General features: G+C 43.1%; 2 protein-coding genes across 5 annotated transcripts in view; one reads left to right on the top strand and one right to left on the bottom strand.

The window, feature by feature from the left end:
• The window catches only part of LOC138521770 (butyrophilin-like protein 9), a 379,874-nt gene that overhangs the window by 115,959 nt on the left and 241,303 nt on the right, over positions 1–22,612 (top strand). The window lies entirely within an intron of this gene.
• The window catches only part of LOC138521769 (E3 ubiquitin-protein ligase TRIM39-like), a 189,521-nt gene continuing 182,777 nt past the window's right edge, over positions 15,869–22,612 (bottom strand). Inside the window, exon 6 of the mRNA XM_069634836.1 lies at positions 15,869–21,122. Within this exon, the coding sequence (XP_069490937.1) occupies positions 20,608–21,122 (515 nt within the window). The 3' untranslated portion in view covers positions 15,869–20,607. The remainder of the gene's footprint in view (positions 21,123–22,612) is intronic.

Here is a 22,612-nt window from a genome sequence, read left to right as displayed (position 1 = left end):
ATGTATTCACTTTATTTCATGGCTTTTTCGTATGATGGATGACATGGATTCATTTTTCTTGTTGATTTCTCCTGTTGGATGACTGATTTATATAACTGTAATGCTGAATGTATTTATGACTGCATCTGGTAGGGCTCAGCCCTGACGAAGGAGAGAATCTCCAAAAGGCATTGGCTAATGAGCTCTTATTGATGAGGCAACAGCTGGCTTCACCTATTTCAGTCATTAAAATTCATATTGTTTCAGTAAGATGATTATCTTGGAATTGATTCTGAAGTTTCTAATACAAAACATATCATTTACATTAATTCCTTAAAAGGGATAATTTTTTCTGAATTTATTCTCACCTACCAGCAGCTCCGGATGGGGAGTAGAGTGAGAGCGACTGGCTGACTGTGTGGTTTCTGTAATTACAGGGGGGCTGCTCTCCTTACCCACATTCAGGAGAGCGCACATTTACAGTGCTTGCCCAGAATGACATTCCTTTCACTCTTGCCACGCACCTTTGGGATTTTGCCATGTGCATTGCTCTCAGTATATGATATGACAGGTTATTTATAACGCACTTAATACCCAGAGGTTTCTAAGCGTGGACCCAGGATCGAACCTGTGGTGCTCCGGGTAGTTTTGATTCCAAGACGAGCAGTTACCCCTGAGCTATCCTCCCAAGTAGCTAATAAACCCACCATTGTTGGGGGCTACTATTTCAACATAATGGTGGTGGTAGATGTGGGGGTGGGCCCTCATTGGAGCTAAAAACAGTCTGAGGCGCCCTTAGGGTGCATACATTATAACAGAGACAAAGAAAAACACCCAGCAGTTAATAGCCGCAGATTATCTCGAGACTGCTCGCCAGCAGGGAACTATACTCCCTGATTATCACCTTGGTTCCTCCTCATCAGTCCCTTGCTGTCAAAGAAGGATCTATAGCTTTTCAGTGGACATTTAGTGTTTCAGCTCCCTGGTGGCTGGCCATCTAGTGAGAATTGGTGGATATTAACTCACAGGTGCATTTCTGTTTTAAATGTGCGTTTTGCAGCACTCGGGTGAAAAGCTTAATTTGCTGGAGCCTTTCAGGTCACCACTTCCAAGCGACGGCCTGAAGGGCTCCAGCAAATAAAGCTTGTAAGCAGCGCTGCAAAGCGCAGGAGACGACCTGAAAGTCTCCAGTAAATTAAGTAATCCATTGCCGTATCATAAACATGCATATTGGCAACATGAGACCAGTTGCAGGGGGCTCCCCTGAGGCTCGAGGCCCCTTTTATTCGAAAAGATTGAAAGGGGCTGATGCTCGCTTTTGTTTTTCCAGGTCAGTTTTTTATATTTGTAGATATATATTCAATTCAACTTGTTCTAATGGCCCCGAACACAATAGTTTATTTTTCCATTTACTGCATTTAACAAAAAAAATTGAACTTTTTCGCACTTTGTATCACTGGTGATGTAGAGAGAAATGTGTGTTTTTCTCAGTGAAGGAAGCACTTGGATTGCTAAAAATTAATGTTGGAGCTCACTAGCCCCATGGAATTACAGTAATCCGATTTAAATTCAAGAAACATGTAATGCATTTTTGAGGCACCAAGGGGGATGAACTTGAAATGTTACCCGTAACAGGGCATCAGCCAAAGTAGCTCTAGGACAGAAAAAGTGAAAACAAATTAAAAAAAAAAAAGGCTACCTACATAAGCAGGACACCCCATCTACACCACTGGTGGGTTCTGAGATGTACAAACGCATCAGAAACACACACACTATATTTAGCTTTGACATAAGAATTAGTGACATCTTGGCATGTGCCACGTATGACCCATTTGCCAATGTCACTTTTTTTCAAAATGCTACCTTGCTAGTCATATCTCCTCCCTAAATTCACAGTTGCTAAATACATGTGCTAGGATGTTAATTTATGGTTTAAATATGCCCAATTAATGTCTACTACTGTATCCAGATGTAGGTTTCAGAATCAGTCTTGAAGTCAACCGAGCAATAACATCTCACACTGACAATTTCATGTTTACAAAAAAAAACTTTGCATAAAGGGGTTACATATGCGGGACACTCCATCTACACCACCAGTGGATTCTCTGATGTACTAACGGCATCAGAAACACAAAACCGATATTTAGCCTGGACATGAAAATTAGTGACATCTTGGCAAATGTTCCACATATAACACATTTGCCAGGCAATCACTTTTTTAAAAAAAGCTACCTTGTTTGTCAAAGTTCACAGATGCTACATGTAATTAAGCAAGAAACACTGACAGGTGGGGGCATACCGGGTCAGGTAATGTCCCACAGTAGAGTTACAGGCCCGGCAAAGCCAACTGTTGGGGAGCAAGTATCACATAGGATGGTTTCTGAAAAAATGCACCCACTAATATTGTTTTCCAAAGAAAGTTGAGTAAAAAAAAAAATTGGTGTTTCCTACAGTTTTTTATTTTTAGATCACCTGTAATTCGAGTTTACACGCTATCTGAATCGTTCTTTCAGCTTAATGTTACTTCAAATGTGTGCATGTAAGTTGTGCACAATTTGCCTCAAAAACAATCCCATAAATATAGATTGTCGTTCAAATTCCCAACCTTCCTTTTAAAGGGTGCACAATACGTGATGCCGATATCAAACTTTACCATTTTAATCTCAGATAAATGAGTGAATAAAACAGATATTCATGAAATATTGTTTGTCTCTCTGGTCTAGGGCTTTTAAACAAGACCTTTAAAAAATATATCAAATGCATGAATTTACTGCAAACTTTATTTTCTGCTGAAATAAGTGAAACATAATGAGTTTTTGTGTAAATAATTTTTTCCCCCAGAATTTGTGTTGCTCAGAATCATGCCAGTATGTTTTTGGTCTTTATAATTATCCATTTATCATCAACAAAATCGCTTTTGTGGGGTAAGCATCACATATGATGCTCTGAAAAAATGCACCCAACATTATTTTATCCGAACAAAGTGGGGTTCAAATGAACGGGGTGTCTAAAAACACAACTTAATACTATCCGCTTATCATCCTGGTTCCTCCTCATCAGCTCCTTGCTGAGAAAGAAGGACTTACAGCTTTCGAGTATACATTTAGAGTTTCAGCTCCCTGCTGGCTAGTTTATAGAACAAACTGCTGAAAGTCAGTTGGAAGAACTTTCCCAAGTAGTCCAGGAGAAGGGAGTCATTCTCCTGGTCTTAAGGCAAGTGAGAAATCGGAACCTAAAGCAAGAGTCCGCTGTGGAAACTACTCGAAAGTGGAGTATGTCACCAGGTGAAGGGAGTCATTCTCCTGGTGATGTTTGAAACATTTGATTGAACATTGTTTGCCGATTAGTGGCAAGAGTGACATATTAGATTTGAGACAGAGGATGGTATAGCTTTTAATTTTGACTGACATCCTGACAAGTAATGAGTTTTCCTAGATTGAGGCAGGGAAACCCCTCTAGAAGTAGGGAAAGATCGGTTTATTTTTATGTGAATAAAAGTCTAAAGTCCCAACCATGACACCACCTCGTCAGAGGCCTTACTCCGCCTCGCCACATATGGTGTCAGCACTCGGATACTGCCGAACTGATATAAATTGGGGGGGCACTCACATTTTCTAAATTGAGCACTAAAGCTTTCAGCCCCACTGTTGCTAATGCAGAACCCATTGGTTTCGAGCACTAGGGATGTTACGATCGAGGTAACAGAATGCCAACTAATCCCTACAGGGTTAATTTTATCTCCCACCGTGGCACATACATCAACTTGGTGTCCAAGTCGGGACTAGCATGGAAGTACAGCTTGGATGTGATGGCAGGGCTGATACATCCACATTATCGGGGCAATATAAATGTATTGCTTCATAACCATGGTAAGCAGACCTACCATGCGATGACAGGTGACAAGATCGACCAGGGAACCCTACAGTGTGCCGTCTTCTCAAACATCTATAAGTTCAAAAACAAAAACATAGGGAAAGGGGCACTAGAGGTTTTGGGGAGGTCGATAAACGTCCCACAGAAGAACCACATCTATGACAACTAGATCAACCCTGGAAGGAACAGAGACAATCCGGATTTGGCTTTTGCACAGCGAAATTATCTGATCCTCACAGGGGCTTTTTCAAAGGTCATATCTGAGGATGAAGAAAGGTTACAAGGGGCACCTTTTTTCTCCCTTAAACAAGGCCTCTTGTACCGAGGCAACACCACGCCAGAAGGAACATCTAGAACTCAGAGCTACCAAAGGATAGTTCTAGAAATGGCATATGCACATTTCACATGCGGACAGTTAGGTATGGCAGTCTGATTGTACCACGCTTTTACCAGCCAGGGATGCATGCCGACATAAAGAACTTTGTCACTACTTGTGCCCTGTGCCAAAAGACAGCTACCCATATAGTACCACCGGCACCGTTACAACCTTGTCCTATCATCGATGTACCCTTCTCAAGAATTGGGATGGATATTATAGAGCCGTTAGAGACTTTGAAACTGGGGAATTAATACATTTTGGGAATTTTAGGCCACGCAACCCAATATCCAAAAGCATTCCCCCTTGATAAACAATACATCCCAACACATTCCTAAACACTTGATTGCTTTCTTGTCCTGGGTGGGGTGTCCGGGATACATTTTGACAGATCAGGGTAGTAATTACATGTCCAAGTTTATGGCAGAAGTCAAACAAATCCTCCAGATAAGACCCTACTAACTTCGTATACCATCCATAGACGGATGGGTTGGTGGAGCATTTTAACCAAACATTGAAAAACATGCTCAAAAGGTTAGTGAAAGCGGATAGGCATAACTGGGACACAATACCTTGAGCTCTTTTTGCCATTTGAAAGTCATAAATGGGACACAATAATACCTTGAGCTCTTGTTGCCATTTGAAAGTCCTCAGGCTTCCTTAGGTTTCTCCCCTTTTAAACTCCTTTATGGACGTGATCCAAGAGATGTCTTGGGCATGCTTCAGCGGGACTTGGGAAGAAAGAAGAGCTAGTTCTTCCCATGTCACAAACTGCACAATGCCTGAAAGAACATATAGGTATTGTACGAGGATCAGTACAGAAACATCTGGGGCGAGCCCATGAAAATGAAAAGGCTTAATATGATCATGTGGCATATAAATCCTTCTCCCTTAGCCAAAAAGGGCTTGTACTTTTGCCCACCTCAGAATACAAGATGCTTTCAAAATGGTATGGGCCATATGAGATACTAGAAAGAACTGGCCCATACAATTATCAGGTGGCCCATCTAGACCAGAAATCCAAGACCCAAATATAACATGTGATCCTCCGGAAGGTGTGTAAGAAGGACCCAGGGGAAACCTCTTCCGTTCTAATCATTATTATCAGAGTAAATGTCCGAAAATAGTTTAATCCCCTCCAAGTTGCCCTCCCACCAACAAGACAGCCAGGATTTATTAGACCAATTCCCAGATGCCCTTAATAGTGAGCCAGGATGGGTTCTGACTTTCATACACTACATCTGCACACCTCCCAGAAAGGTGATTAATGGGAAGCCCTATAGGATCCTAGAGGCAAGGAAAGAGGTGACCCTGCAGGAGGTGTAGAAGATTTGAGGCAGACATAATAAAATCATCAGAAAGTCCATGATGCTCACCCAAAGTCCAACTGGACTGGATAGTCTCTAGCAATGTGAACATCAATGTGCAATCAGTGGTCGAAGTGTACGAAAAGAAGTAGTGGAACTATGTTCCCTACTGGCCTGCACCGCTGCTCACAAACCCCAATGCCACACACCCTCCCATGCACAATACAAAACCCAAAACCCATGCACTTGCTTTTTAAGGGCACGTCCAGTTCAGTGCCCTGAAAGTGCAAGTTTCAACTTCTTCCTACACTTATTTAAAAACGAAACCGTTCCGGAACGGTTTCTTTTTAAAATAAAAGTATATGAACGGTAAAACTCATTTTAAAGTATAGGAGCACCGCTCCCGACCGCTTCGACCACTTTGTGCAATAGACAATCCCTTGTATTTGGTCTGACCATTACAAAATTGAGTTCGCAATGACCCCTAAAGACAATGTCAGAAAACTGGAGACACACCAAAAAAAGTGCACAGGAGAAATTTCAAAAATATTACTTCACTCATCTTAGCACAATGCATCAACATCATCATGGCCTCCACTTCGGACGATGATCCCTGCAATGAGATTGTGTCAATAAACAACAACCAAACCCAGGAACTCATCGATTTATATGCTCCTATGAAACCTAAACAAGTCAGAGCCAACCCAGGTCACCAAAAATGGTTTAATGCAGAAGCTAACAACCTAAAAAGAGAAAGTTGGAAAGAAAGTCGTTAAAAGATCCATCAGAAATTAACAAGAGAAAGTGGAAGGAAGTGGATAAACAGTACAGAGAGAAATCGACCGAGATAAAAAGGAACTTTAATGAGAAAATCTCTGCAGCCACCAATTCCACAGGTAAGCTATTTCAGATCTTGAAATCTGTTGAAAAACCATTGTCCCTTTCACCCCCATTTCAGCCCTCACATGAGGACTGCGAGAAGGTCCACTTCACCTTCCGCAACAAAATCCAAAGAGCACGAGAAGCTATAAGCTCCTGTCACATTCTCTCCCAAGTACAACCCACCATTGGAAACTCAGATTCCAGTACTAAAGATAGAAAAGCATTAAAGTTTAAACCCTCTCTTTAGAAGATATGAAGAAGCTTCTCTCTTCGGATCTGCGTGATTTTTCCACCGCGGAAAAGTCAGCAACGGAATAGTTTGCATGAGAAATGTGCGAACCACAAAAGGTTTGCACATTTCCCATGCGAACACGCAATCAAAAACCCTATATACCCACACACCCAGCATACCCACAACACTCCCCCAACACACCCCCAACATAAACAAACCCTACTTACCTTTTTTACACGCCGAGTCCCTGCAGCGCCAGTTCCCTTTCACTTCCGTGATCGGGAACCGGTGCCGCAGGGTCCTTTTCTTTCTTTTTTTGGGAGCTGCAGGGGTGTCCCCCGCAAACTATAACAGTATAGTAAGCAGGGTTTTGCGGGGGACACCAACGCAGTCTTTTTTATATATACTTACCTACAATGCTACCACCAAAAGGTACGTACTTTTGGTGTTCAAACCTTTGGTGGTAGCATTTTTCAGACTTTTTGTACGGTCAGATCTTTTTTTCGGTCCGATCGTACAATTCCCTCTCTTCCACTAGACAAACAGCCTGCTCAGAAAATATTTTGCCCCCTAAGCTTATCCTAGAAAATAAAGACATCTTTGCATCCTTCTTCCTTAGAATGGTTAATGCTTCCTTCAGAGACAAAACGGTCCCAGCAGCCATCTAAACAGTTAGTTACCCCACTAGTTAAAAAACCTGGCCTTGACCAGCATAACCCATTTAATTTACGCCTGATAATGAACTGCAATTTCTTAGATAAAGCAGCCACTAGTCAGCTTCAAGCATTTGTGGATGTAAACAACCTTCTCCACAAGCAGCAATCTGGTTTTAGAGGATAGCACAGCACTGAAACTGCTCTGCTTGATCTTCAAACCAGAATGCTCAATATCTTGGACAGAGGAAAGGCTGGCATGTTAATACTTTTAGACCTGCCAGCTGCTTTTGACTTGTTAGACTATCAAAAACTCCAAGAGGCCTTCGAACAATCGGGCAGTTGTTCTCAAGATGCCATTGACTGGGTTATCTTGTTCCTGGCTGACCGGAGCTCCAAAATACACTAGGGAGATCAATTGTCCTTGCCTCATCCTATAAGCTGCGGTGTACCGCAAGTGGCTAGTTTTTCCCTGCTGCTATTCAACCTATATTTGCGGTGCCTCTGCACCCTCCTTGCCAAATTAGGGGTGTGTGTCACCAACTTCACTGACGACACCCAATTAGTTATTGAACTCAGCAGGTGCCATAACAAAGATAACATTCTTGATGCTAATACCGACAATATCATCAAGGCCTGGATGATGACAAACTGGCTCCGTTTAAACGGTAGCAAGACAGAGCTTATGATCTTTGGCTCACCACAAGCTAGAGCCAAGCTTGATGCTGACTATACATCTTTCTCTATCAGAAAGTGCAATATTTTGGTCTAGGACAAGGTCAAAGCGTTAGGTGCTTAGAGGCATCCTTGGAAGCTGAGGCACAAGCGGCTTACTTGAAGAAAAACTGACAATACTACCAAAAGGCTGCTTAAATGCATCAGACCAGTTATGAGTGAAAAACAAAACGGTGCCACTATAGCCAGGGCCGCAATTCTTTCCAGACTGGATTACGCTAATGCACTACTGATCGGAGCCAACAAGGGCTGCATTGCGCTATGCCAGACTATTCAAAATAACACTAAGAACCATTAAAACGAACACAAGAAGAGAGCATATCTCCAAAGACAGAAAGTCACGTCATTGGTTAGCCTTAGAAGAGCACATTGCGTTTAAATCAATGGGCCTCATTACGACTTTGGCAGTAGCCGTGTTGGGGGCCGCCGGAGTCGTTATTTTACCAGCGCCTGGGAATGGCCAATAACTGGGTCATTACGGCCCCACCAGACCCAGTAATTGCCCATTCCCGGGCGCCATTAAAAAATGCTCCCCATTCAAGCCCCATAGGGCTCAATGGGAATGGGGAGGCCGGATGCACTGGCACCATTGTGCCGGTGGATCCGGCATGGACTGCTCACGGGTGGCAGTCCACCATGCCAGACCTGGCGGGCGAAAAGGCACCCGTGAGCAGAACTCGTAGTTTGCCGTTACCGTAACAACAGTACTGGCAAGCTTAACAGTACCGTTGTTACTGCACCAGCAAACGTGTAATGAGGCCCAATGTCTATTGTCCATCACTGCCTCTATGGCTCGGCCCCAAGCCACCTGAAGGAGCAAATAGCTCTTTGCCAAACCGATCCTTGAGATCAGAAACCAAGGCCTGGTTGGAATTCCTTGTGTTAAAAAAGCTAAATGGTCTTTGACACTCATTTGTAGCAAAAGCAGCTGCAAAATGGAATGGGCTCCCTCGTACTCTAAGAATAGACACATTTTCACATCTTCAGAAAGAAGCTGAAAATGCTTTTATTCAAGTGAATTAACCCGCCTACTGTAGTAATTCTTTGTATCTGCTGTCCTGTCTTCTTTTGTCTGTGTCTCTGTGTTCGCGCCCTGATGCATGCGGGCTTCGGCGTGGTACAAATAAACAACTACAATAAAAGTCCTAGTTTCCAAAGCAGATTCTGTATAGACTTCAGGAAACTGCACCCAGGATTGACAGACTGGGATCAGTTGTTTTTATCTCTATGATTGATCTGATGAAGGGCTATTGGCAGGTTCCATTGAATCTCTCCAACAAAGACAAGAGATCTTTTTCCACTCTGATTATTTCAATTTAAAGTTCTTCATGTGGCACCAGCAACATTTCAAAGACTGATGGACAAGCTACGGCTGCCCTTTTTCCACTTCTGTGGTGCATACCTTGATATATTGATCCACAGTCAAACCGGCAAGGAACATTTGTTTCATCATCAGCTTTATTGCAGTTTAAAACCATAAAAGCAACAGCATACAAATACATTATCAATACAAACAATTCACTAATACATACAATTAAAGAAAAATCATCTGAACAAAAATCAATTCTTAAAATCAGATTCTTTTCATACAAAACGTCATAAGCCCCTTCTTTGCGGGGGTAGAGTTAGCACGTTAAAGTTATCTACATTTTGTTTGCATAAGCAAAGGAGTCAACAATTTACTAGACTAAGATCATAAAACTACCCTAATTGGGCAATGCTAAAAGATAACATCTAAGCCCAAAATACATCAGGATAGTAATAACCAGTTAAAACAACCCTTCTTATTTCGTAAAACCCCCATTACTACACAGCACATCCCTCCTTCTAAGCCATGCCCTATGGATATATTTGTCAATAAAGTATAACATGCTAAGATCTTCACATCTTTTACAGAATTCCAGTGCTTCAGACACCCCCCTGATAACTTTTAGTTTGCAAATTGGCAGTACGTATTTTGCCCCAAGATCACTATCTAGGGCATAGCAACAAAGTGGATGACAGATTCATTCAGTGCTCCACAGCTCTAAGAGCTCGAGCAAGGAGTTGTTCCACCTTTTTGTGAAGGAGGATACAAGCTAAGTTCCTGTTCTTAGGTCAAATAACAAGTGAGCCAGACAGACCGGGGGTAATCCCATCTAAATAACACTCATAACCAAATACACCCTTATACTGTGCAGACCTTTCAAGTGGCCATCTTTACCTACAGGTTGTCACTAAAGCCTGTCTATAGTGCTCGCTACAGGCTGCCTTGATCACATCCCTGCTCTCTGTGCCAATGTGCGCTGGCCACTTCTAGTATCGAACAAGGCCCAATACTGAACACCAGCTCTTAATATGCCTCAGCAAGGAACTGTGCGGCTGCCTTCTAAAACCAGGAAATGTGCCAGGAACTCTTTAATCACGTTTAAGCCGGGTGCTGACCAGATGCGGGACCATAAACAAAGGTTTAATGGCTACTATATGCTCTATTGGGCGTACGTCACATTCTAGATGCGATGTATGATTATATTATATGATAGGTTATTTATAACAGGCTTAATACCCAGAGGTCTCTAAGCGCGGACCAGGGATCGAACCTGTGCTGCTCTGTGTCGTCTTGCTTCCAAAGCAAGCACATTGGCCCTGAGCTATTCTCCCAAGATGTAGCATTCAGATCACTGGTGGGTTGTGACATTATGGACTTTAAAAAGGTATTTTCGATTACACCCATGCTTGCCGAATTTTCACAGCCCCAGAGCTCTGCACTGTATACTGCTGCAGATACAGCTTTAGACTGATACAGTTCCAGGACTGGTGACAGTGCACTTTTACCATGCGTACAATAAAACCTCCCAATACTGCCACTGTATTTTGTCAGGTTCATGGAACATCCGGTGACTTCATCTCGCCAGGAACCATTCTCCGCAAAACACAGGCCCAAATAATTATACACTGTCACCTGCTCTAATTCTACCCCTTCTATTTCTACACGCTTCTTCACGTGCCTTACCCTTCTGGCTCTAAAAACTCGTACCTTCATCTTACTCTTTTTAATCTCCAGGCCTAGAATGCAACAGGTCCTCACGAAGAGCGACAGTGCGTCTTATGCCCATGGGCGATGTTGCCAACACTGCGTCGTCCACGAAGAAGAGGCCTGGAAAACAAAGGGTGCCAACCCTAGGAGGGTTCATACTGCTAGTCACCAAAGCCTCGATTATTCCGTTACGTAAATGCAGAAAAGGAGCACAGAGCCCCATCTAACCCCTCGCCAGACAACACATTTCTCAGTGTTCTCGCTACTTGATCCCCATCTGACAGAGGGCGTATTCTTGGAGTACAGGAACTGAATAATTGTTTCATTTATATGAAGTCATAAGAGCCTTGAGAATGCCGGTTTGACAGGTAACCCAAAGAAATGGCATCTGGCACAGTCAGCTGTAAAGTACCTAGTGTTCTTCGTGGGGAATGGCCTGGTACAACCCCAACTTCAAAAAGTTAAGGCGGTTCAGAAAACACCTCCACCGAAAGCAAAGAGCAATGCAGGCATTTTTTGGGTCTCACAGGATATTATCAACGATTTGGTCCTAGATATTCTGCTATAACATCTTCCTTGACGGATAAGTTGAAGAATGCAGAGCCCCAAATGTTGCGCTGGGAAAAACAAGATCAGGCCAGACTTGACACTTTAAAGCACATTCTCTGTAGTTAGCCAGTATTGAAAGTCCCCAATTTCAACAAAGAATTTACACTACAGACAGATGCATCCAAGGTGGGTCTGGAAGCTGTTCTTTCCCAAGAATATGATTGGGTAGAACATCCAGATTTATATGTAAGCAGAAAACTCCCAACCAGAGAAAAACAATGCCACCATCGAATTAGAAGCCCTTACATCAAATGGGCCATAGGATATTTATGATACTAGCTAACTGGTCATAAATTCAAATTGGTGACTGACCATTTTCCTTTGACATAGCTTAAGATACAAAACCCCCGGGTAATGTGTTGGCTCCTAGATCTCCAGCCTTTTTGTGTCAGGGTTGAACATAGGAAAGGCAAAGAACAGGGGAATGTTGACTTGCTATCTCGATTTCCTTTGGAGGGAGATGGGGAAGCCTCAACCATTAGAGGAAGGATATGTGATGATTCACTAGTTCCTGTCACTTCTCCCCAGGGGTGAGCCCTTCCCTCTAAGGCTAGGGAGGTGAGGCCACCACCTAAATAATCCCCCTAGGGGTGGAAATATGCGGGGGACCTCATAGGGACAAACTGAGCTCGGATTACAGTAGTTTCTCTTTAAAAGATAATGTAATCAAAATCCACCAGAAAGTAAAAACCTTAGGAGTCCTGCTGGAGGCTTCCTTAAATGCTGAAGCACATACCGCCTTTGTAAACCACACCGGCAACTATTACCTACACCTCCTTAAAAACATCTGCCCCTGCATCTCTGAGAGAAACTGTGCTACTATTGCGCAAGCGACCATTCTTACTAGATACTACTGTAATTCATTACTCATTAGTGCCTCCGCATCCAATCTCATGAGATACCAAGTAATTCAAAATGATGCAGTGCAAATCGTGACCAATACCCCCAGAAGAGCACATATCTCGGATCACAGGCACAAACTGCAGTGGTTGTTCATCAGGGAAAGGATCGCTTTCAAACTTGGTCCATCGCTGTCTCTTTGGCTCTACACCAGAATATCTTAAATCATTGGTTCCTCCATGTCAACCTACCAGATGCCTTTGTTCTGCCAGCCTAGGGTTGATAGAGGGCTCCACAATAAAACTCACAAAGGGACTTGGTAGATCTTTTCCAGTCAAAGCAGCCAGTTTCAGGAACGACTTGCTCCTCACCGTCAGACTTCACCATCTAAAATCGTTTGGAAAATCTTTAAAAACTTTCTTGTTCAACTAGTTCTTTCTTCTTTGGGCGGCTTCTTTGTAACCCTTAAGTAAACCTCCTTAAATTCTGATTAGCACCTCGATGCCTGGAGGCTGTAGCACGCTCAACAAATAAAAATAAATAATGAGCCTAGGCTCTCCACTGATTTACTAATTCTGCCTGTCTCGCTTTAATGGTTATGTTAACTGTGTCTATGTCCACGCCCCGATGATTGTGGGCTGCCGGCGCATTATAAATACATAAATAAATAGGGAGGGACTCCACTTTTGGGGACAAGGGCATCCACCTGGGGAAAAGCCCCCCTAACATTCAACCCCCAAAATACCTTACCCTGGTTGTCTCCTCCCCCCTCTCCAAGTAACAGGAATACCATGTGTCATACTGAAGTCACTGCTGTGTCAAGTGTTGCGAACACTGGGATTAAAATTGGAAGAAACATGCGGCTTAATAATATGCAGACTAAATACTCTGGTGAGATGGTCTCCGAGAGGCATGAAGATTGCCACAGAGAAACTACGCGAGGGTGGACTCAACAATATAAAATGGAAAGCCCTTGCCCACGTCCATGCTCTTGATTCCATTACTTCCTTATTACTGATTGTATATAAAAGATTCTCTGCACAATAAGAGTAGTCATTTAAGGTGTTAGAAAGCACTGTCTTTACAGGAAAAGGTATCAATGATAATATCATGAAGTCTTTGATATCAGCTACAACCCAGATTGGTCATATTTCACTGACATAATGAAAGCTCCATATATTGATTAGTAAATTGTAAAACATTTTGGTCATATATTACCCAATTATGAGTGAATATACACAAAGCAACATGCAAAGAACCCTTCCCAATGTTGGTGATGCACCATGCACTTGCTTCTTGCTTAGTCCATCTTTGACCGTCATGATCATTAGTCTGATCACAGATACGTACGATTAACAAAATAGGAAATTGCCTTACAACCACATCTTGTCATAATTGATGAAACACCTGTGGAGAGGTACAGCTCCATGTATATGGTTACTGTGGGCTTGAGCCTTATTTTCACAAATGAAATACCAGATTCCTGTGCAAGGGTTTGCCCAACTGCCATTAATGCTGGAGAGCTTAGACTGAATGTTTCAATATTTAGGTACTATATATACACCTCCCTTTTCCCCTCTCGGACTAGGACTAGAGGGTTTGGATTACACAATTAAAAATCCTACAACGGGAGAGGGGAGGAGTGGGGGGGGGGGGGTGTTGAGGGTTATTAGCCCCAGTCCTTGCCCACATCCATTCTCCTGATTCCATTACTGCATTATTACCGATTGTATGCAAAGACTAGAGTGATTTAAGGTGTTAGACAGTCAAAGGGTTGCAAATGACCAACTTCGCATTAATTGGTGTTATTATCCAAGTCATTCCAATACAGGTATGCTTAAGAATAGTTTGCAACTATAGAGAACTCCTACATTATACTTCATGTTTGTTTTAATGTTCAGATCATTGCTGTTCAAATAACTAATCACTGAGGCCTCAAGGCTGTTCTTGGCAAAAGCATTGGCCTATCGCCGATTAAACACATTGGTCTCATGCTGGACTACATGAAACCCTTTGGAGGTTATCTGGTGTTTTATTAAATAGGCAAGCTTAAAACTATACATGGATAAACCGATGTGTTTTGGGGTGGAAAGCGGTGGGGTTGGAGACTGTTGTAGAAGGCTGCACCCAACCAGCCTCAGTGGCACTACTTGTATTCGCATGAGAATCAACATATGCTGTGAAGTTTGCAATCGGCTTAGAACTAACTGCCAAAGGCTTCTGTATAATAATTTAGCATGTTGTGTTGGGGTACCAAAACTCATTCATGATTAAATAATTCTTTCTGGAAGCAAATGGAGCTCTAAATGCAAGCCTTTTCTCTTTTAATAATACATTTACATCTCCATGGTTTCCGAGACGTTTATTGTCTTCTGGAAGCAATGGCTGGACACCTCTTTTCCACAACATGCGAGTGCACTTTGCTGGAGTTATTTTGCGGGTGAGCAACTTGCTCTGTGTCCACATTGCCGGATGCGAGCGGCACCATCAAAGAGTAAGGCGATATTGCACTCCATGTGTCCTGAGAGTGATCAGAAGGGTAGAATGTGCAGGGACTGGATGGATTAAATGATCTGTGCTAATAACACCCACGTGGCCAGGCCTAAGAAAACACACCACCACTATAGTTGGCAAACACTGCTCAATTGCAATACACGTGATTTGAAGACTCGTTTTATGAACTGATCTAGATTGCCACTATTAAACACATTTCAGTGATGCAGATGTTCCAAGGGGAACAATATTGTGTATTCGATGTTGTCACCCCAGTTGCCTGTTGTGTCGGGGTATTTTCCCGCATTTTCCACGGGTGCCTGCCAAGATAAAGGAACCAGCCTAACACATTAGTATCCTGTGTGTGATGCAGCCCTACTGAATGGCATATTCAGACACATGCAGCAGGCTCTTGTTCAGGCCAGGCTGTTCATTCTTGATTCTCCAGCGCTCGGTAATTCCTCTTAATAAAATACCACCCTTAGTTCAGGAAAGCAAAGATGTGGCTTTACATCCTTAGTGGTGTGCTTCCCGGTTGATTGCCTAGGTTCGAATGGCAACATACCATAATTGTTTTTGGCCGATTTTACTGCTTTTCTTTTTTTTTTTTTTAACCACAAAGTTTAGGACCCCTCCCTTTTAACTCCCCCAACGACATACCTTACCCCAATGTAACAACTACCTGTTGGTGGAAAGAACTGCAGTAAAATAAATGCAGCAAACACGAATTCTGTGACGTACCATTCAGCAAAAGTGGTGTATACCATATGTTGGTGCAATTAAAAAAAACATAATTAAGCAAATGGATATTGCCGGTTAGTTGCAACCAGCCGCAGTATGGAATGTATCTCAGTGGAAAAAGCAACACAGGAATTGAAAACAAAGAAGTACTCTTTATTGAAGCCCGATAAGCAATGGTCAATAACAGAAAATGAAACAGATTTGTATTTAAAATAACAGCAAAATAGATCTGGCTGCAGGTAAACTATACGGTGCAATATTTTCAATATTCAGCATAACTTGATGAACTGTGCAGAATTACAATGAAATACCAAATAGATCACTATTTATAAACGTAGATTATACTCCCTAAAGAGTAAGAAATAGAAAGAATTTGCATCTTATGACAATTTTCTGAATCATGAAATTTGAAGACGCAAATAAACGTTTGTTTAACTTGCTGGTGTCAGCATAAGGAGGAAATAGACCCTTTAAAAAAAAAATAAAAAAAAAAAGTGCATAACTCAGCGCACCCAACCCCTTCAGTTTAGCAGAGCTCCAGTGAGGCGACAATGAAGTAATTAAACCCAGCCCGTGGTCTGCAGGACAGAGACTTTACTTAAGAGTATGGTGGACGACCGTTTGAATTCAGTCACAACTATGTCGGTCGTGAATTATTGTTGCACACACACAAGAGGTTGGCGAGTGCCACCCCCAGCCCTGGGGTACTCCACCGTCCCAACTCTACCAATGAAGATGAAGGAAATCACTTTCGCCCATATTGATTTAGGTTTTAGCGACACTTAAATGGGAGTATTTGCATTACAAAGGAGGGCCCGATTAAGAGGACCATGAGGACATATGAGAGATGTCCTGGTGACCACATTCTCATTTCCGCCGCCGATTCCAGATTTAGGGCACTAGCCCTAAAAAGTAGAGTAAACTTACTTATTTTCTCAAGTGGCTTCAAAGTAAGCAATCACATGGTGCAGGGAGGAGAGGAGGAAAAATCAATGATAAATCAAGGAAGCTACTGCTTAAAACGCCAGGCTTCAGACTTTCCCTGCATGGGAAAGACAATTTTCTCTGCTGCCCTTTGCCAGCGTGACTTGTGGAACGCAATGGAGGCTCCCTTCTGCCAACGATGGAGAAAATGTGGATCACAGCTTTGCAAGTCAGAACATTTCCAGCCATAATACCACCCTCACCCCACACTCTACAAATGAAATCTCACTATAAAGGCTAGAATACGAGGAGGAGGAAGCAAAGGGTTTTTAAAAAGGAACCAATATTAGAAAGAAGAGGAGAGTACAGCTTGTAGATAGCCAGAGAATTAGCAATCAAAAGAAAAGAAGCTGGTTGGTGCGGGGAGAACCGTCTCCACTACCAGTTAAAACTGCACATCCCAACTCAGATTCCCAATACATCTGGAGACTAGTTCAGCCGGGTACAGGAATGATAGGATACCCAGAAACCATCGTTAACAAGGATTTTTGATGAGAACACAAAACAAACCACATCTCGGCCCAGCTTTAACAGACAGACAGACAGACACCTCTCTCCTTACAAATGATTACAAGGAGGATAAAATGCTTGTTCCACAAAGGTTTGCTAAGGTTAAAGGGTGTCCATCCCACTACATCTCACTTCTCCCCCTCAACCAGACAACACTGCAGAAGATGACCGTAAAAATACTTTTGCCAAACAATACTGCTCCACCACTTGCCATATAGCTACTCTACCCTGGTATCCAACAGCTACTCCACCAAGATCGATATGTCCCACCCTTTACCATCTTTTATTCTCTTTACACATGCCAGCTTTCCTGCCCCCACATGACACTGCACCCATTCCCATGTTCCAGGTCCATCCCCGGCGCTGCATGACTTGGGCCCGCTTAATCATTCTGCTAGCAACACTGTCTCCACCTCCATGAACATGTATCCATGCCCCATGCCCTTTCTCTTCTTGGTTCATGCTGTGCCCCATCCATGACAGCCAGCACACTTCCCCTTTCATGGTCCCCATTTACCTTCCAGACTATGTCCATGCTCAAATCCCAACACTGTTAGATAACAAGTAAAAGCACCATGAGTTTAAAGTGTGTGTGGGAGGGGGGTGGGAGGGTTGGTTGACAATATATTTTACACTTCCTATTAAGTTGCTACCCAGCAGGGGAAACAACAGCCACAGTAGTCACACAGGCAGGGTTGTAAAAGCAGACCTACTACCCAGCCCTCATTACCCATTTCTTGGCTCGGTTCTTCGTGGTTTGCCGACTTGCCCGTTTAGAGGCAAAAGCAAATGGACTACCTTAATGCCAGCATCTTTTCACAGCACAGTCTCCAATAACAGGTTGTCAGACTACCTTAATATGGGCTTATGCTTTCTGGGTTCAGGATGAACTTGCATGGTAGATATCGAAAGGAAAGCAGTGTCCATTGTAGGGCAGTTTAGAAGCTTGAAATGTTCATTCCTACTCAAGGAAAACAAGAGGGCGCTAGAAAAGTCTCAAAAACTACATTTCTGACAGACATTTGGTAGAAATGCTCCTGTGAGTTACACATTGTGCATACACTGTACAGGAAGATTAATATACATCAACTTTGGTGTAAAAGAGGGCATCTTCTGTCCAGGGTGGAGTGTGCCTCAAAGAATCCAAGATGTCGCACAGCGTTGCCTATTTTGGCACAAACACGTTTTTAAGAAGTAAGGTTCACAACACTAAGAATACATTTTCTTTTTAAAATATTTCAAGTCCGCCAGGGAAAGGTCCACAGAAGGCCCCCCTCAACCCTCCGACCCAGCCAATACTAAACAGGCATTTCCATTAATGTAATGAAAAGGGTCCTTTGCTGGTCACTTCTAGCACACTCTTGCAGTCTGATGGTTGCTATTTAGCAAGGTTCTTGGCGCCTCCTAGAACATGTACCAGTTTTTCATTCGCATACAATAGGTTCCCACTACACTAGCATGTACTATTGTATGCACTGAAAATGTGTTTTCCCACATTCCTCCTCCTCTGCTGAAGGTTCTAGAAAGGCACTTAACGTGCATAGTGTATTCCAAGTATCCTTCCCCGTCAAACCCTTTGCTAGCTGCCAATGTTTGCCAGCACCCGCCTCCTCTAAAAGCAAGAGCGGCAACGCCTACTACACATCTTCCTAAATCGCAATGTTAACTCCTGCAATAATCGCAAGATCGATTTTTTTGTTTTTTTTTTAAATGGCTTTGTAGAGGAGAGCAAAACTCACCCATGGCAAGATGACCACTTAATAGCAAAACCAATTGTTTTTTTTTCTCATAAAATGATTTGGAATGTTTAAAATGTCACCATATTGGGAAGAACTTTTGGATGTATGTTCTTAAACCATCACTACCTTTCCTGAGAATCTAAAGAACTATTTATATTTATTAAATAGATCACCTGGTCACACAGATGTGCAATTTTCAGTGGGCCATCATTCCCTCCTCCAACAGGTCACATAGCCCTTTACACTCGAGGACCTCCCCCACTGACCCGCATGTTACAGGGCTATGCATCTCTGGTCCTTATGGGTGGAATTAATACCATATTTTCAGGATAACCAAACAATAACTGCGCATACAATTACTCAATAAGAATGACATTTGTTGGTTTCCTAGCAACCTAGTACGATGGGCAAAATATACAGGTCTAGTATGATAGCTGCTCTCATGAGCCCAAGCTGAACCTGCCCACCTGCAGTTCAGACTGCATCATTCATGTGCAAAGCAGCGCAGCCTCGTGACCTCCAGAAGGCACACAAGACTGGACACGTAGCCACATTGCAGGAAGTGGGCGTTTCCCCGTTAACATTTGGTGACGTGTAGCATTGAAGCAAGTGCTCACACGTCAGGCCTGCAGGATTTTCCATTCCAGATGGTGGTCTTAATGATGCCAATGAATATGGAAGTTAGTTCGAGGCTCACCATGCAATATGGCCGCAAGTCAAATCGTGAAGGAGGCCACACCCCTTTTGCAGGGACTCGTGAGCATTTAGTTTCAGATTTTTAACGAAATATGTACAGCGGTATGAATCATTAAGTATGAAGCATTTCTCTGGCCAATCCACTACAAAGTAATGCAAGGAATGTTCAAGTCGGCACCTTCTGAATAGCCCTCCCTTTTTGTTCACGTGTACGGATGGAAGCTGCATTTACGTGCGATACACCGGTAACGGGTTAGCGTGCCTTGGCTTCTTCTTGCTGATCTATCTGTATCCATCAGCTGTGATTTTTGGATACCCAGGCTTGAGCCTCATTACTCCATCTTCTCGGGTTGAATTTATAGTCGTGGGTTAGGATTCTTCTTGGTCTGTGTGGACTTTTCACAGTAGGGAGGGGTAGCGTGCATCATGTCCAAGGTAGCTTTTAACAGTGCGTAGCAGAGGGGAAGGCAGCAACGCACAGACCCAGAACCAGCATCCAAGGCTATTGATTAGAGATGTGGAACATCAAGGTTTGCTAAATTAGAAGCTAGATTTGCAAAGGGCTGCAACATGTCTTGGGGGCAGGGCAGGGGCTTATGTCTTTCTTGCTTCGAGCTTAAAAACAAATTGGACAGTATTGGCCACAACGCATACAGGGCCATTATACGGCTGAAAAATCCCACACCAATTTATTGTTAAAGCTTAAAAACAAGATTGAGACACCTTATCACAACGAAATGAAGATTCGCCCCATGCAGTGAGCATTAACGCAGCAACATCCAAAAATGGGGGGCCAATGAGAGGGGCCCTTCCTTTTAAAATATGATTTTGCTGCACAATGAATGCTCCAGTGAGGTCTTCTGCTGCCAGGACACCCCATGCGTCTGGAGCAAGGTGGGCTGGAAGTAACGGCAGATATTTTGCATCTTTACATATATATGTCTACAGACTGATCTCAGTTCCTAAAGCACCGACACAAAAGAAAGGCAGTACCTTCTCCTGGAAGCTGCATTCAAAAGTAAAGATATGCTCCATGCTGTCAGCATTGTAAAAGGACAACTGATCCTGTTCATAGTCCAAATACACTCCGATCCTTCGAGGGCTCTCGTCGACAGCTAGCGCAGTATCCGGACTTGTGAATGCCCAGTACTGATCCATATACAAGCCCAGCAACCCTATAGCCCAGATGCCTTCATGGGGTCTAATCTTGAAAGGGCCCTTCCTTCTCACAGATAGCTTGGCCACTCCCACCGTCCAATAGATCCCACCACCCACCTCCACTTCCCAGTAGTGCCTTCCCGAAGTGAATCCCCGAGACCCCAAGATGCACGGTTTTCCATTAAATCGCTCAGGGTTGTTGGGGAGGTTCTGCGGCATCTCTCTGTACTTCACACTTCTGCGATCACGTGCCACACTGAGCTGGGGACTTGAAGTTCTATTATCCAAAGTGAAAGTGACTGGGGGGGAAAAGAAAAATAAGAAAACCTGTTAGACCTCACTACAAGGAATAAGCATTAAATTCACTGCATATTTGTATATTTGAAGATTTCTCAGAACAAACTGTAAAAAGCCGTCTGCTCCCCAAGGGGCAAACAGTGCAGTAACAAAAACAAAAAACAATGTTTTCCCTGGAGGCTCATGGGATCGGCAGAGGTCCACTGGGCTTACTGTCTCCTGGCCAGAGTAGAATGCACATACAACCTTGTACAAAAACAAAGACACACTTTCACGCGCTTCATATTTATTTTAATTTCGGTCACATGCTGGCACAGCCCAGAGGGCCTTTTTAAAATAAAAATAGAGTCAGACACAGAATTAGCCATTTCAGCCAAGTCGCACAACACAGAGCCACCCATTAGCCATCCATGGAAGATCACCCCCAGTTTAAAGCCAGACAGCCAATAGTTCAAATATGAAGCCATGAAAATGTCCGTCTACAGGGCAGTGCTATGGTTTTACATAGCATTTTTCAACCGAAGACAGGCCGCTCTCAAGCATTCAAAGATATTTCAAGAGAGCTTGACATTTGCGCTAATATGCACATCCACAATGCATTGCCCATATGATTCTTAACTGGCGGTTAACTTTCAGTGATGGATAATGGGTGGGCTGACCTTTGTGTGACTTGGCTGAAATGGCTAATTCGGCTTTCACACTTCTTGGGAAAAGGGTTTTTTCAAGCCTTCTAAACCTACCATAACACCCACCATAACTGTGCTCCATTATATATATATGAGATACATTACTCACTGTAATCGTATTTCTGATTCTTTTATCGGTTTAGATTCACATGCTCTCCATAGTCCGACAACTAGTGGTAGTCATGAAGTATTACAAAATTGGTTTTCGAAAGTCGAAAACGGATGTCAACAGGGCATGTTAGTAATACTATGCCTAGTGCAACGTGTACTGTACCCATGGTCATTCATGCGTCAAGGTCCCTCCGATTGTTTGTTTCCGTCATGCGGTTGCATGAAGTGTAGCGTGAGTACAGATGTGATAAAGCAGAAACAGCGATAAACCAGAAAACCTCCATGCACCTTCGACTCCAGTAGGTGAGGAAGTGTGGGCGCATGTGAATCCAAGCAAATACAAGCATCAGAAATACGATTACGGTGAGTAATGTACTTCTTCTGAGGCTTGTGGATCTGCTTAGATCACATGCTCTGCATAGATTAGCGAGCAGTATCTGGAGGAGGAGGTGGGATGTGAGAAGGGACAGCGGCAAATAGATGTTTTAGAACCGCTTGTCTCACCTGTGAATCTGCTTTAGAGTGAGTGTCAATGCAATAATTCTGTGTGAAAGTATGAATGGAACTCCATGTAGCAGCTTTACAAATGGCGTCTAGAGGGATGTATACAATGAAGGCTAAGGTAGCTCCGGTACCTCTGGTAGAGTGAGCCCTGGGAGTGAAAGGTAAAACTCTTTTGGATAGGGAATAGCAGA

The sequence above is a fragment of the Ambystoma mexicanum genome, chromosome 13 (genome assembly GCF_040938575.1).
Source record: "Ambystoma mexicanum isolate Mex_15411 chromosome 13, UKY_AmexF1_1, whole genome shotgun sequence".
NCBI lineage: Eukaryota > Metazoa > Chordata > Amphibia > Caudata > Ambystomatidae > Ambystoma > Ambystoma mexicanum.
Note: the sequence above shows the minus strand (reverse complement) of the source record. Positions and strands in the feature narration are given on the sequence as shown.